Genomic DNA, 17,630 nt, shown 5'->3' with positions numbered 1-17,630 from the left:
GTTTGCAACACAAGGACACTGGGCCTGGCTTCAGTCACCCAGTTGAGTGGGTCATACTGTGGGGTGACAACTGGAGTGGCATAAAGCTAGTCAAGCTCAGTGGGGTTCTGCATCTTTTCTTGGTGCTGACAAAAGGCAATCAGCATGCTTTGTGGCCTGGTAGTAACTGGTATGTCTATAAAGCTTTGTGTCATTAAACCCCCTAGATCTAACAAAATGTTTTTGACCAGTGCCACCTGTGCTGTGACATATGGATAGCTTGTCTAAAATATGGATTAAAGTTGAGTGACACATTTGTGTGGGGTTTTGTTTTGTTACTTAATGCAGGTAATTTACTTTAACTTTAGAATAGCATTTCATCAGGAGACACTTACTGCAGATATGGATAAAGCATAATAAAATTAATGTATTGACCAGTGCACAACAGGGAGGTTAAAGAAAGGGAAGAGTGTTGCTTTGACCCCATTCTGACATCGCATATTGGGGGGGTAGTAGTGCTGTGTGTGCTGCGCTCCTTTTAAAATTGTTTGTGCTGCAAAAGCTGTAAGAGGAAAACTCACCAGAATGTGTAGGTGGGTTTCAAATTCCCCCCACAACTCGAATGAATTATATTCATTGACCTCAAGGTGGCACTAGTAAGGAAGGTTACATTTTTACAATTTTCTGGAAAATGGCTTGGTCTAAAGTCAAAATTGCTTCATAGTTTTGGTACCTGAATTCCTCTGCATCTTTAGTCCAATGGTCTTCTACTTTAAAAATGACAAATTATGTCAGTTTTAGCAAAATCCTATTTTTGCTAATCATTGGGCCAATCATCCTGAAACTGAGCCAAGATCATGTACAGACTTGTTTCCATGGAAGTTTTGACATTTGTCTTTACGTTCAATTTTACATAAATGCTGTAAATCAAAATTGGCTTAAGTGATTAGAACCAAATTTCATCCATGGGATCAAATACTGGGTCTGAGCTTCACTACACAGTCTTGGGCTATTCTGCCACTGGGGGTGGGGTCTTACGATCTAGGACCATGACTCATACTGTACATACAGTTTGATAGTGATTGATTAAAATAGACGTGGCTTATTACAGCAAATCAAAATAATTCTAGACATTTCACTTTCCAAACAACAAAAAAGCAAAATGAATCATCCATATATCATACAGAACTGAAAATGTTTCAGCACATCCACTGAGTTGTGACAAATGTTTGCTTAATGGCAACCTATGGTCAAAGACAGAGTGAGAGAGACAGAGATAGAGAGAGAAGGAACGGTGGAGGGTGTGACTACTTGAGCGGCTACATCATGCAAGAGTTCAAGATGTCGGTCATGATTGTAAGACTTAAAGTGAGAAACAAGACACAAGATGGGTGCCAAGCCGACTTGTGCAGCCACGCTAGCTTGCATTTAAGGTGTGTGTAAAGGGGACGACTAATGTGGGTTAGATAAACAGAAAGAGGGAAAGGCACTCCAAGGAAAGCTGAGGAGATCCTAACTACTGTAGAAAGTTTGTTGGCCATTGCACTGGTCTTTTAATCGATAAAGCACGGCTCAACAACATGGGACAACACAATCAATGTAAAGTCAGAAATAAGCCTCTGACATGACTCCACAAGAGGATAAATACCTGAGACGTCCCACCAGTCAGTTTGAACTGAAGAAGCCTTTTGGATGAGAGGCGAAACGTTTTCTAGAACCTCTAAAAAGTCCAGTTGTATTTTGGAAAAACCTTAGAAGTACCATGACCGGGATGAATGAAAATCTCCACAGACATTCAGGCACATCTTGTCTCAAAACAATGCAGACAAAGTTGCCAACAAATTTGTTACTTTTAATAATAATAATAATAATGCATTTTATTTATAAGTGCCTTTCAAAACACTCAAGGACACTATACAAAGATAAACAATAGTAAAAACAAGATACATTAAAAGTTCAGAGAATGTAAAACACAAGAGGAAACAAAACAGAGTTTTAAAAAGTCATAGTGAATACGCTAACTGAAACAGAGTCTGGATTTGAACAGGGGTAGAGGGTCAATATTGCAGATGTCAGGGGGAAGTGCTTTCCAGAGCTGGGGAGCAGAGCAACTGAAAGCACTACACCCCATAGTACTGAGACGGGCAGAGGGGACAGTGAGGAGAATGGAGGAGGAGGAATGGAGGGAGCGAGAGGGAATAGCAATTTGGAGAAGATTAGTCAGATAAGGAGGGGCAATATTGTTGTTGGCCTTGAACATGTGGAGGAGTATTTTAAAATTAATTCTGTACTTAATAGGGAGCCAGTGGAGATGCTGAATTGCAGGGATTATGTGGTGACATGAAGGGGTTTAGGTGATGATACGAGCAGCTGAGTTCTGGACCAGTTGGAGCTTATGGAGGGATTTTTGAGGGAGACCAAAGAGGAGGGAATTACAGTAGTCAATGTGGGAGGTGACAAGACTGTGTACAAGGATGGAGGTAGTGTGGGAGGTGAGGGAGGGGCGGAGACGGTTTATGTTGCGTAGATGAAAGTAAGCAGGCCGTGTGGTGTTATTGATATGGGAGTGGAAGGATAGAGAGCCATCCAGTATGACACCCAAGCTCTTAACCTGAGGGGAGGGGGAAACAAGAGAGTTTTCAATATAAAAGGAAATACTGTCAGCTTTGGATAGGGTGGATTTGGTGCCTGGATAGGGTGGATTTAAGGCTAAATTATTGCAATTCCTCACTATCAGATTGTTGTTAAATACTCTCCAGCTGATTGAGAATGCTGCGGCATTTGTTCTGAGAAAAATGAGGAAAAGAGATCATATTTCTCTGATGTTGGCCGCTCTGCACTGGCTACCTTTAAAATCCAAAAGTCCAAAATGTATTCTGCCTTCAGATTAATAATAATAATAACTAGAAAATTCCCCCTGGGAAATTTTGAAAGGGACACGGGGTGTGTTCGAGCCGACAAAATTGTCTACGTTTTAAAGTTTGAATGAAGTCTCTAGGACAAAGTATGGCCGAGCAGCGGACAATTGAAAAAGGCTGAAATTTGAGGAAATTTCCCCATTCATTTCTTATGGGAAATTTATCGCAGTTGTTCGCGTCTTACGTCGGCCTTCGATGGTCATAGCTCGAAAACCGTAAGAGATATCAAAATGTGCCGAGGGTCATTTGGAGCCGACAAAATTATCTACGTTTTAAAGTTTGAATGAAGTCTCTAGGAGAAACTATGGCGAAGCAGCGGACAATTGAAAAAGGCTGCAATGTGAGAAAACTGCAGATATCAGAGGCAGTCAGTCCCTGATTAATGAATTGCTCTCAGCTGTGTTTCTGTGGCTTTCTCCTTGTCTGTCTCTGTTGATCACCTCAGCTGTCTGTGTCTGCTTCTCTCCTCTGCTTCATGTCTCTGTTAACATGAATTAATGAACTGAATCAATAAACATGAATGGAGCTAATGCTGACGGAGCAAACAGAGCTAACACTAACGGAGCTAACAGCTAGCGGTGCGAATAGAGCTAACGGCGCTAACGCTAACAGAGCTAACTGTGCCAACAGAGCTAATAACGGCGTTAACAAGGGGGCGGGGGGATGGGGTTTTCATTATGCATTTGTCTGTGTGTGTGTGTTTATGTATCTGTCGTTGTGTGTGACTGCGTATGTGTGTGTCTTCGTCTGTTTGTGTGTGTGTGTCTGCTTGAACTACACAAGCAGCCCAACCTGCTCCTACATGGAGATGTGTCTGGTATATGTGTGTCTGAATGTGTGTGTGTGTGTGTGTTTGTTTGTGTGCGTGTGTAACTTCTGCCCCACCTGCTGATAATTACCTCTCTACCTCTCCCACTTTTTACCTGTTCCTGTTCAGTTTTGACGTGCTTGTTTTTAATCACTTTTTAGCTGTTGGTTAGCCCTTTTTGTGTGTGTGTTTGTGTGACTACTGTCTCAACCTTTTTGCGAAACTGCTTTCTGAAGCTGAGTTTAACTGTTTGTTGGACGGAGATTGTTTTCAAACAATGCCCTTGTTTTGACTGAGCTCGTTAAGATAATCACTCTCAGGCTGGTTGTCCTGCAGATGTGTGTGCGTGGGTTATTGACCGGTGTGTGTGTAAATGACAGTTGCACCTGTTAAACTCTTCCCTTGAAAAGCGGCTTTTTCGCTGTCGGTTTCTTCCGAACAACTTGCGATTGTGTCAAAACCGTAGCTGCTATCAAAAAACCGATTACACTGTGAGATGCGGACAAGTCTGGGCCAGATGTACGTGTGTTTTATGTCCAGATATTCTTTAGAAAAATGACAAAATGGTCGACTTAAAAAGACTCTGCGACTCAGAGAACAGGAGTTTGTATTGTATGCAGTGAGATTTGGGTTCGGCGAACCTCCTGAACTAAATCCTCTGGTGAGAGAACCGTACCTCGTATCAGAGTGTACTATAGATCATCGGACTCCCGAGAACTTCCTGAGTCCGGCCATCTCCTCGTTTTATTCCTGACACAACAACTTTTCGTTTTATGGCGATCTAAAGACAGGAGGCATTTCTGCTTTGCTCACAAAACAGCTCTGAATTTTAACATGGGACTTAATGGGAGAACAGGAGGGCGCTGGCTGCACAAAACGTCTCACTATTTAAATTCAGTAAGTCTCTCAGCTTTTTCGAGGACATCACACGAAAGAGGACAAGTTTGTCTACAAAATGAGCCCAAAATTATGCGTGTAGAGTGTAATTTGTGGCCGTAGCGACGAGAAAAAGAGAAGATTTTCAGATCGTTTTTAGACTCTGTGCCACTCTAGCACGCACTCTAGCACGAACATTCCGCGCAATACACACCCATTATAATCTCAAAATTTCCCGCCAAACGATCACTGTCATTGAACAGTGACTGATCAAAAACTATAGGACCAATCAAAATGTGGATGAACACACCAATAGACCAGACTTGGGTCTACATTTTAAAGTTGAAATGAAGTCTCTCGGTGAATGTATGCCTGAGCTACAGATGTTTGAAAAACTCCAATTTCAATCTTGTTTTTTTCGCCCGTCCCATTCATTTCTTATGGGAAATTTATCGCAGTTTTTCGCGTCTTACGACGCGAAAAACCGCGATAAATTTGAGAAAAGTAATAGCACACCGATCCCGAACAATACGCACGTTTTGATATATAATTTGCGAGGGTTTTCTCAAAGCTGTGGGACGAGTTTGAGGACGAAAACTTGGAGGAAGATGAAAAATAATAATAAGAAGAAGAAGAAGAAGAAGAAGAAACGCGCGGGATAGTAATAAGTGACTCGGGGCTACGCCCCGAGTCACTGGCTCCTGCAGCTATTTCATAGCTGTAGGAGCCAGTGACTCGGGACGTTGCCCCGTGTCCCTAAATAGTGTAAATGCTATTTCATAGAAGGAGGAAATATACAAACAGTGAAAAAAAAAATGCAATATTGCACAAAATGTAAAGGATATGAGTGTATAAATGACAAATAAAAAACAACAGATTATATTGGAAAACAACATCAACACAGTCTTATGTTAAGTGATGCTGGGGTTGAATAATCTGACAGTTGATGGAATGAAGGACCTGCGGTAGCGTTCCTTCTTACACACTGAATGCAGCAGTCTGTGACTGAAGGAGCTGCTTAGGGCCCCCACTGTGTCATGCAGGGGGTGGGAGGGGTTTTCTATGATTGATGTCAGCTTGGCGAACATCATCCTCTCACCAACATCCTCAGTGCTGTCCAGGGGGCAGTCCAGGACAGAGCCAGCTCTCCTGACCAGTTTGTTTAGTCTTTTTCTGTCCCTCTCAGAGCTTCCGCAGCTCCGGCAGACCACTGCATAAAAGACTGCAGATGCAACCACAGAGTCATAGAAAGTTCTCAGTAATGTCCTACATACTACAAAGGACCTCAGACTTCTCAGAAGATGGAGACGACTTTGCCCCTTCCTGTACAGGGCATCAGTGTTCGTGGACCAGTCCAGTTTGTTGTTGAGGTGTACACCCAGGTACAACGTCAAAACCCTGGATGCACACCAGTGTAGTCTGTGGTGGAGAGGAAAAAAGAGAGGAACTCTCTCCAGGCTGAGGCTCATGTTGAATATGTGGTGAACAACTCCATTTTTTTTTTTTTTAACTTCTTTTACTTTGATCCCAAACTGGGAAATTACTCCTCTGCATTTAACCCATCACTGATTGAAACACACACGCAACGAGACACACAGGAGCAGTGGGCTGGTTAAATGCCTTGCTCAAGGGCACATCAGCCAGCTAGGGGAGACGCCGACTATATATAGACATGAGGTAACGAGGAACAGGTGGAGACAATCAGGGCGGGGCAGTTTTTTAAGGTGTGGAATTGTTGTTTCTGGTTCTGCTAGAAAAAGCAGCACATCATCAGCATATAGCGACAATTTATGTTCTTCCTTATCGATTGTAATGCCGAACAATAATGGAGATAGCGAGCATCCTTGTCGACACCCCCGTTCCAACGCAAAGTTTTGTGATCTAAATCCATTAACTTTAATTGAAGCAAGCGGAATATAATGTTCAAACCCACTTAATAAACCCTGGGCCAAATTCAAACCGTTCCAATATCTGAAATAAATATTGCCAAGAGACACGGTCAAATGCTTTATATGCATCCAGTGATAGTAACATAGCCTTTTCCTTTTTATGATTTACATGACTCATTATATTTAGTGCCCTTCGGAGGTTGTCCCCATAAAACCTCTCTGCTATAAAACCTGTTTGATATGGGTGAATTATGTGATTAATAATTTTATTTACTCTTTTAGAAAGTATGGTGGTAAGTATACAAAGGTCACTGTTCAGTAGGGACACTGGTCGATATGATTGACATTTTACTGGGTCTTTCCCTTCCTTATACAGTACCACTATGGTCGCTTCTCTCCATGATGGAGCCAGCTCACCGGAATCCAAAGAGTGGTGATATGCTCTTAAAAGGAGTGGTGATATAATTTCTTTTAGTTTTTTATAAAATCCATTAATATCGCCATCAGGGCCGGGACTTTTATTACTCTTCAACATTTTAATTGCTTCTATTATCTCATGTTCAGGTTCATCCAGTTCCTTTCTCATTGAATCTGTCAATTCAGTCAATTTTATATTTTTTAGAAAGGCACACAAGACTGTATCATTTATACAGGTATCTGAATTTTTATAAAGAGATTTATAAAATTCTGCAAACGCCTCTGTAATTTCATCTGGTTTAGTTCACGCCCCAGGAGCCTTATCAGGTATTATTTTCAAGATAGTATTGGAGCTCGGTGCTTTCTTAACCCAATTGCCAAAAGTCGACTTGCCCTGTCCCCATGCTCATAATATTTCTGTCTCAGAAATCTCATATTATATTCGATCTTATCATTGAATTTGTTCAATATTATAGGGCTATGGGTTTGTTTATGTTGTACTTCCATTCTGAATAACTTGTTCCAGTTCTATTTGTCTTGCTTCTCTTTTTTTCTTTCTGTTTGCTGTATAGGCAATGATTCTCCCTCTAAGATAAGCCTTTGCACAATCCCACAATATAAGTGGTGAAATATCTAAGGTATTATTTGTCTCTAAATAGAATTTCAATTCTGCTGTAATTAAAGAGACAAATTCTTTGTCATATATCCAATTTAAACCCTAGTTTTATGTGGTCAAAATACAGGCATGGTTAATGAGGAAACTGAAATGGTTCCTGGGTTGGAAATGGTCTAACGATGAGTGAAAAGACCAGTCTAGCAAAAAAAAAAAAAAAAAAATCCCACAATTTATTATGGTGGTTTAACCTATTTTTCTTCATCAAGTTTTGAAATTAATCATTGCCTGTTGGAGGCATGTCTCAAGAGCTTGCAATACTGTCATTTTTAACACAATGGACATGCCTTTTACTCGTTTCAGGTTCAGGAAGCTCTGCCATCGTATTATCAATGCCACGACTTTCACCAACATCATCCTCCTCTTCATCCTGCTGTCATCGATTTCTTTAGCTGCTGAGGATCCCATCGATCCCATGTCCTTCAGGAACCAGGTGATGAAGTGCATGCCTGTTCCATTGTAATTTCAATCTTCTTTTAGAGAGCAATTGAAAATTACTGTCACATTGTTTTGTGTATATATTATATTATATTATATTATTATTAACATTAGAAATTTCACTTCTTTAGGTTTTGGCCTATGCTGATATAGTCTTCACTTCGGTGTTCACAGCAGAAATTGTGCTCAAGGTAAAAACAGGCACCACAGTTGTTGATACAGATGGGTAACAAAGTAAAGAAAAAACCTGACGTGGTTGGATAGAAACATTATGAATGTGCCTCCTTATTGGTCATAATGGCTTGGTCATTGAATGGTTTGATGATATGAATATGCATGGGGTCCGCATCATATGCAATGGCCTTCACTGTCACCAAATCTAAATGTAACTGAAATGAACCGATTCATTTGAAAGAATTGTGCTCCACATACACGAATTCTATGCCAAGGGCTGGTAAATCAGTTCTGGAGATTCATGAACATCTTTAATGTATACTTCATGTTGGATTTTTCTTTCATTTGTCACTTACATGAACAGTATATAGTTATGAATTATGTATGATGTATGATGATTTCTTTATTGTCATTGAGCATGACATGTCAATGAAATTTGCATTGCAACCCCCATGTTAGAAACAAGATAAGAAAGATTCTAAAATAAAGATACTCGAATAAAATAAATCAACATGCAATAAAAATATTCAGAAACGCAATTAAAAATATACCAGAAATGAAAATATACTAAGACAATAAAAATATACTAAACAATACACAATAGACAATAAAATACACCAGTGAAATGTACCACAAAATAAAATATACCAGTGAAATCTACCGACAGCAGCAGAAATATACTAAAATGTATATAAATAGTAAACAATAAAATATACCAATGAAATGTACCAATGTACTAAAGTGTATATAATTTAGTTAAGTGTCTGTGTACTTAAATGTTAAGTACACAGAAGGTGCAGGTGGAGGTGAAGGTGTAAAAGTGCAGTGGCTCATGGTCTTCACAGTCTCTGGGGGTGATAGTTCTGACAGCTCTGGGGAAGAAGCTGTCCCTCAGTCTGTTGGTGGTGGTACTGATGTTCCTGTGTTCCCTGATGGAAGCGGTACAAACAGTCTGTGGCCTGGATGGCTGGGGTCTGTGGTGCTGGATCTTGCCCTCTTCCTGACCCGGCCTTCATATATAGAGCCTAGGTCAGGAAGGGGGCAGCCCACGATGCCCTGTGCAGTTTTAAACCACCCGTGCCAGTTGTTTCCCTCCTGTGCCGTGCAGCTGCCATACCACACTGTCATACTAAGGCAGAGGATGGTGGTTGGTTCTGATGCCTCTCCACATGTTCTGTGGGTTGTTGTTATTGAAGTGATCTTCAATTTTGTTTTTGTACCGGAGCTTGGCCTGCTTGATTCCTTTCTTCAGCTCTGCTCAAGCCCTGCTATAAGCCAGCCTGTCACCAGCTCTGTAGGAAGTATCCAGGGATTTCAGCAGGGACCGCACTGTGCTGCCCAGAATGGTTTCTGGTTGGGAAACACTATGATGGTCTTAACGGGGAGGACAGCACCAGTGCAGAACTGAGCATAGGACAATAAAGATAATGTATACTCCTGTAGGTCTGCCTCTGGACTGAACTCAGTCCAGTCTGTAAGCTCAAAGCAGTCCTGAAGTGCAGAAGAGGCCTCCTCAGTCCATACTGTCCTAGTGGTTGGCTTTGTTCTGCAGGCCAGAGGCTTGTAGGCAGCAATGAGTTTCACTGAGATGTGGTCTGACATGCCCAGGTGTGGAGCTGCTGCAGCTTTGTAAGCAGCAGGGATGTTGCAGTAAACCTGATGCAAAATGTTACTGTCTTTGGTAGCAAACTTTATGTATTTGTGAAATTTGGGAAACACCGCCTTCAGTTCAACATGATTAAAGTCCCCCCCTACAATCACAGCCGCCTCCGGTTTGTCGTTCATCTGCCCACTGATTAGGCAGTACAGCTCCTCTAATGCTAACTTAGCATTAGCCCGCTGTGGGATGTAGGTGGCCACAATAACAACCGACGAGAGTTCTCTAAGCAGCTTGAACGGTCGGCATTTCACCGCCAGGTATTCCAAATCAGGAGAGCAGAATGTGTTGACGGTGCGTGTGGCTGTACACCAGGCATTGTGTACATACAGCGCCAAGCCTCCGCCTCTGCTCTTACCTGAAGATGCAGTCCTGTCCACCCGGAACAGAGAGCGCCCCGCGATCTCCACTGGATGCAGGGATGTTGTCGTCCAGCCAGGTCTCTGTAACATTGGTAACACACCTGTCTATCCGGCGAGAGACTGTCGTTAGATGGACCTCGTTGATTTTGTTGGCGAGAGACCTGGCATTAGTGAGGAAGAGACTGGGGAGAGCCCGTCTGTGAGGGTTGGCATGTAGCGTGGCACGCAAGCCAGCTCTCTTGCCCCGCTTTTGTTTACGGTGCCTCCTCCGTCTCCTTGGCAACAGTGGGGGGATGGTGGTGGGCTCTGGGGTCCGTAACAGCTCCGGTGGAATAAAGTCCAGTTTAGGGGGTGTGTGAAGTCCAAACTGTACTCCAAAGTTCAACATTTCGGACCTGCTGAACTGTGTCAGAGCTTCCAGAAGACTGGTGAACATGGAAACGAGTAAAAACGAACAAACAAAAACGTAAGCACGGGAGCTACGAGCCACTGCGTCTGCACGCGCCGCCATCTTGTCAAATATGTTTACATAGAAATCACTGAAGCCCAAAACACTGCCACATGTGACAAACCTAAAGAAATTTTCATCGATAATGAAGGCATTCAATCACTAAGAATTAAAATATGTTTTCATGTGAACCTGAGGGAAATCAAGTACTGTCATTGCTGTCCAATGCAATATAGTTGACAAGTCAATATTTTGTTTTGTTTCCTGTATTAAATATGTGACTCCATTTATAAAATAAATGAATTTATGTATCTATCTCTTCAAATAAGTGGACCAACAGAGGAGCTAGGGATGGCTGCCATGGTGTGTAAGTGCCAGTCGTGTGTCATGTACTGAAAAGCTATACTTAAAAGTAAAATGCTGAAAATACTGACAGTACATTTGAATAACTACTTTCTAAACCACACCAATGTAAAAGCCCAACAGCCCACTAGCAACAAGTTAAGTTAATCTCATTATCATAACATTAAAGCACAGAATTCGCACACTGTTCCTGAAAATATTTCCCTGCAGATTTTGTGCTTCACTCATATGGCTTATGTGGATTGCTACTGGACTGACAGGCATCAACCTTTTCAGAGGAAATTGCAACACAGAACTCTCCAAAGTGTAGGTATCTGACACTTAACACTGGCTGGGGCAATGATTTGGCAGTGATTCCACACCACTGGTCTCCTGACCGTAAGCAGAGAAATGACTCACTAGGTAGGTAAAGAAGTGACTCACTAACAGAGATAAGTGTTAGTAGACTCTAGTAAACTCTATTTACAAAGGATCCTCTTCACGCACCCGTCTTCCCCATGCTCCAGAGCACAGAGCAGACAAACACAATCTTGCCCTCAGATTGACACAACATTTACCCCCTTTCATGATGTCGTCATCACAAAAGAACATCACGAAAAGACGAAGTAGTATACACTGGTTTATAACACATGTAGGGTCTAATTACACCGACCACACGGATCCAATGCGTCCAAACTAAGTGACAGCAGAGGGTATATGTTTCTTATACACAATATAAATTGTATGTATGTCAAAAATAATTCAATAATTACTCAGCATAAATGATAGTCCGAGTGTCGTTAATATACAAAATGATACTTTGTGCAGCAAAGCAAAGCAAAATAAGCAAACGATATGATTAAGAACAAGGTTCACCTTAACAGAAATGCATGTGAGTATGAGATATCATCTTCATAAGAACACAAGGTACGTATCTTGACGACATTGTTAGTATGCTCTAAAAGTATTGATTGAAATGTAATGTTACAAGCAGGATATAAATGAATAGATATATATGTATTAAACTGACTGTTAAACATGATATACTCATATACATAGAATTTCAAATCAGCTGGATAGGACAGAGGTTATATGTGAGTCCAGGTGTTGTAGACATGTTGATCAAGGTGGGGAAAGTGATCTTTTTGGCATGAAGATCACACAGCAGTGGCATGAAAAAGGGGACAGACCATGTTGTACATGTCCGTCATGACTGCAGATAGATAGATAGAGAGATAGATAGATAGATAGATAGATAGACTTTATTTATCCCAAGCTGGAAAATTGCAGTGCAGCAGCAGCATTACACACAGTGAAATAAGTGAAAAATTGTGAAATAAGACAAAAAAGAACAAACTATACATTTTAAAATATCAAAATAGCGAGCAGTTAAAAAGATTATATACATAATAATAAAATAGCAAAATAGTAAACAGTAGTAATGAAAAAGTATTGCACAAAAAAGAATATCTACAGCAAATGGCAGTGTGTAAAAAATAAAGTGTACCGTGACTGCAAGCCTACACACAGTGAAAAAAGTGAAAATTTGTGAAATAGGACTATAAAGATCAAACTATATATAATAAAATATAGCAAGCAGTAAAAAATTGTATACATAATAATAAAATATCAAAAGTAGCAAACAGTAGTGATAAGAAGTATTGTATTTTTTTTTTAGCTGTTATTGTACAGTGCAATGGCATGTGGCAGGAAAGATTTCCTGTATCTGTCCCTTCGACAGCGGAGCTGTAGCAGCCTGTGGGAGAAGGTGCTCCGCTGTCTGTCCACTGTGTGATGGAGAGGGTGCTGATCATTGTCCATGATGGATAGCAGTTTATTCAGCGTCCTCCTCTCCACCACAGTCTGAAAAGACTCAAGTCTGAGTCCAAGTACAGAGCCAGCCTTCTTCTTGATGATCTTATCAAGTCTGTTGGTGTCGCTGGCTCTGATGCTGCTGCCCCAACATACAACAGCAAAGAAGATGGCGTTGGCAACCACAGACTGGTAGAAGATCTCCAACATTTTGCTGCACACGTTGAAGGATCTCAGTTTCCTCAGGAAGTAGAGTCTGCTCATCGCCTTCTTGTACACAGTCTCTGTGTTGGATTTCCAGTCCAGTCTGTTGTCAATCACCACTCCAAGGTATTTGTAGTCCTCGGCCTCCTCCACCACCTCCCCTTTGATCCGTAGTGGCTGTGAAGGCGTCATCTTCCTCCTGAAGTTGATCACCATCTCTCTGGTCTTGCTGATGTTCAGCCTCAGGTGGTTTTGTTTGGACCACTCAACAAAGTTGTCTATCAGTGTCCTGTACTCCCCCTCCTCTCCCTCTATTATACACCCGACAACAGCTGAGTCATCAGAGAACTTCTGCAGGTAACATGACTCAGAGTTGTACTTAAAGTCAGTGGTGTATAAGGTGAAGAGGAAGGGAGAAAGCAAAGTCCCCTGTGGAGCTCCTGTACCTCTGACCACCACATCAGACAGCCCGCTGCCCAGACAGACAAACTGTGGCCGGCCTGTCAAGTAGTCAGTAATCCAGGAGATCACTGCGTCGTTAACACCCATCCCCCGCAGCTTCTCACCCAATAGCAGAGGTTGAATGGTGTTGGGGGGGCGTTTGCATAAAGAAGATCCAGGGTTTTATTTTCTCTGGTGGGACAGTTGATGTACTGATGAAAGTTATCTAAGGTGTTGTTCAGTGAAGCATGATTAAAATCACCTATAATAACCATGAATTAATTCGGGTGTTCAGTCAGTAGGTTAGCGGCGGTGGAGCTGATTGATGACGTCACAGGTTACCGCTGCGTCAGCTGACGGGGGGGTGTAAACAGTGATAACAATGGTGGACGTGAACTCCCTCGGTAAATAATCCAGGCGCATTCCCACAGCCAGCAGTGCAATGTCGGGGGTGCAGAGACGTTCCTTCACGCTAACATGTCCGGGGTTGCACCACCTCTTACTGACATAAAGTGCAAGTCCGGAGAACAGAATTTTTTGACCATCCTTTTCTACATTTTCTCTAACCAGTGTGGTTTGGTGTCCCAATTGAAAAAGGAAAGAAATTTACGTTTAAAATTAATTGATGATAAGTTAACACAGTTGGAATTGCTTTACAGACAGCATGGCAATCATGACACGTTGCAAGAGATCATCAATCTGATACATGACTATAATACAATTTTAACAAAACAAGTCAGCTAATCAAATGTCTCAACTCCGGTTACGCTATTTTGAGCACGGTGATAAACCACATACATTGTTAGCCCGCCAACTCCGGGGACAACAAAACAGTCGTGCAATTCATAGAATCACATCTGCTACTGGTAACATCCTTACCCATCCTAAAGCTATAAATGAATGCTTTTCAAAGTATTATCAACAATTATACAAATCTAAGGCAAAAGGAGATGTTGATGCCTGGCTTAACAATATCCCCGTTCCAAGGCTAGATGAGGACTCCTGAATCACTTTGAATAGATCAATAACTGTAAACGAAATAAAGGATTCTATTAAGTCATTAACTAATGGGAAGGCCCCCTGGCCACATGGCTTTGGGGCAGAATTTTGTAAAAAGTTTTTTGGATAGGTATCTCCGCTCCTGTGGAGGATGTTCTCCCATTCTATGGAAGTAAAAATATTACCTTCAACATGATATAAGGCGGATATTTCATTAATACTAAAACCTCACAGGGATTGTGCCAATCCAGCATCCTATCGTCCAATTTCGATGCTTAATCTAGATTTTAACATTTTGACAAAAATACTGGCTAAGAGATTAAATAAGTGCATTGAATTGTTAGTACACAAGGATCAGACAGGGTTCATCCCGAATAGATATTCCTTTTTCAATACTAGAAGAGTGCTTGATATTATGTACTATTAAGTTTCACAACAATTCAAAACATGTCATTTTATGCTTGGACGTGGAAAAAGCTTTTGATCAGGTGGAGTGGGGGTATCTGTTCAGGGTATTGCAGAGGTTTGGCCTGGGGGATCTTTTCATTTCGTGGGTGCAGATGGCATATCTTTACTCTACTGCGTCAGTGGTCACGAATCAGGAAAAGTCACCGCCATTTTCACTTGAAAGGGGCACTCGTCAAGGGTGTCCCTTGTCACTGTTGTTATTTGCCCTGGCCATTGAGCCGCTAGCAATCAGCATTCGACAAAACCAGTCAATAAGACCCATTTCTATTGGTGGTGTAGACCATAAAATCTCACTTTATGCCGATGACATTGCTGTTTTAGTAGCTGACCCCGAACAATCGGTTCCTCATTTACTGGATTTAATCAGTTCTTTCGGGAATGTATCAGGGTACACTATAAACTGGCAGAAGAGCGACCTAGTAACTCTTGGAGCTGATCTGGAACTTTGAAAGTTTAAATTGAGTTGACGACACAAACACTGTTAAATATCTAGGGGTAAAAATTATCAAAAATCCTAATTTACTTTTCAAATATAATTTCTTGGAGATGTTAAATTCCTTAAAAAAGGACAGAGAGAAATGGAGAACGTTATCGATATCATTAATAGGCCGAGTAAATACTGTGAAAATGGTGTCGCGGACCTTGTCAGTTTGTCTTGGAAGACGTTTCGCCTCTCATCCAAGCAGGCTTCATCAGTTCATGCGCACCAGACTAAATAGGACAGCTCTAGTCCAATGAAATGGTGTTAGGTTCAAGTATTTATCCTCTGAGTGAGGCCAACCTCCAAAACCAAGGATGGTATCACTCTATTGTGAGGCAAACGATCCCCCATTCAGGCGGGGTAGGATGTAACCCTTGGGTGTCAATGACAGTCATCTGAGAAAATTTACTCTACCTAAAACTCTTTTTTTTCCGTTTTCTGCAATTAAGGAATTATATAAGACAAAATTTACTGTCATTTGAGTCCCTTCCTGAAGATAATTCTCTATTTAAACTTTTACTTGGTCCCCCAGATACTAAAGGCCTGATCTCATCGCTGGTTACGTTTTTCTTACAGAAGGTTGCTCAACCTGCAATGAGGATCAAAGAAATGTGGGAAGAGGATCTCAATATTGGGGATGAGGATGTATGGAAGAATGCATTAAACAATCTACATCATTGCTTTATCAATGCCAGGCTTCAGCTAATACAATTGAAAGTTTTACATAGGTTGCATTACTCAAAGGTGAGGCTACATATTTTTTTTCCTCAGACCTCACCCCTCTGCAACAGATGCAAGACAGCTGCCCATTAGTTCAGGGTTTCTGGTGTTCAATATTTACATGGTATTCTTGTGCTTTGAAAACACAAATTGACCCTGATCCTGAATCTGCCCTGTTGGGATTTTCAAGCTCATTGGACAATCTGGACCATGATTTAAGTACATTAATAATGTATGGCATGGTTCTAGCGAAGAAATGTATTCTGAAATTGTGGAGATCCGAATCACTTCAGTTTGCAGTCTGGCTCAGGGAGTTTGTTGGAGTTCTACACATTGAAAGGTTGAGATATGAGATGTCGGGTAACCATCAGAAATGTTATGCTGTATGGAGATCCCTCTTGGAATACCTTAAACTATAGCTTAAACTATAGATGACCTTTCAATTTTTAATATTTTTAATCAGAGGTCTACGTGGGCACTTGTTTTGGTAAATGGCTTTTTGCAACCCTCTTTTGTGTGTTCTTGTTCTCTTGTTTGTCATTTAATAATATTTTTATAACTTTCTTAAAAAATATTTGTGTTTCAAGGCTAGAATTTCTTATCTATTTTGTATGCACTTTGTATTATACTTTCATGGTCTGTAAAAAGTCGTGGTTCAAAACAAAAAGTCAATAGATAAAATTTGGAAAAAAAAACAACAACAAAGAACTGAGGTCCGTTTCACAAAGCAGGTTTACCGAAAACTGTGAGTATGGTAACCCTGAAATGAGGGAAACTCTGAGTTTTCTGTTTCACACAGGAAGGTAAGTCAAACCAGAGAAAGAAGGGGTAACTCAAGAATGTTTCACAGACAGAGGTAAGTTAAACTCTGAGTCAGTTACCACAGTAACTGACTCTATGAACCTAACCTGGTCGGGACCAGGTTTTACTCAAGGAACCTCGAGTTTCTCTGTGTCTCCGCCCTCTTTCAACCACACACCGTATTTCATTTCCTCATTCATTCATGAAGTCGGCAGACGAGTTTTGGCATAGTTCTGCCGTCTGTTATTAAAAAAAAATCATTAAAAATATCAGTCAGTGGGAAGCCCATTAGGCACAGTAGGTGGTGACTTTTTTCGTTAACATGGCATGTTAACGTCTTTTGATCATGATCCCGTGGATGAAGCGATACTGCGCAGAGAATTAAATATTCGTCGGGAGATAGTTATCAGACCACGATGTTCTTGCTTTTCCAGACAGTTAGCGGCGTAAGGCCACCACCCGTTCTTCCTGCATCTGCCTTCTTTCTGTTGGCTGAGTAAAAGTCTGTGTTAGTTTTAATATAGGCTTAATTATTTAACATAACATGATATAGATGAGAACACTTTTTTTTTTCATTTTTAAATTTTATTTCATTCGTTAACAAAAACAAAACATTATATGAACACAATATAACCAATTTTACAATGAAAGAGAGCCACTTAATATTTACTTTACAATGTAAAACATGATCAAAATGAGGTAGCTACCACCATGAGATCATGC

At 41.1% G+C, this 17,630-nt stretch overlaps 1 protein-coding gene across 1 annotated transcript in view; it reads left to right on the top strand.

Annotated features, from left to right (window-relative positions):
• LOC121618708 (dihydropyridine-sensitive L-type skeletal muscle calcium channel subunit alpha-1-like) overlaps window positions 1-17,630 on the top strand; it is a 168,948-nt gene that overhangs the window by 41,770 nt on the left and 109,548 nt on the right. Inside the window, exons 18-19 of the mRNA XM_041954272.1 lie at window positions 7,864-7,993; window positions 8,130-8,189. Coding sequence (XP_041810206.1) covers window positions 7,864-7,993; window positions 8,130-8,189 — 190 coding nt within the window. The remainder of the gene's footprint in view (window positions 1-7,863; window positions 7,994-8,129; window positions 8,190-17,630) is intronic.

Source organism: Chelmon rostratus, chromosome 2, assembly GCF_017976325.1.
Source record: "Chelmon rostratus isolate fCheRos1 chromosome 2, fCheRos1.pri, whole genome shotgun sequence".
Lineage (NCBI taxonomy): Eukaryota > Metazoa > Chordata > Actinopteri > Chaetodontiformes > Chaetodontidae > Chelmon > Chelmon rostratus.
The sequence above is the reverse complement of the archived record's forward strand: the minus strand, read 5'-3'. Positions and strand labels throughout refer to the sequence as shown.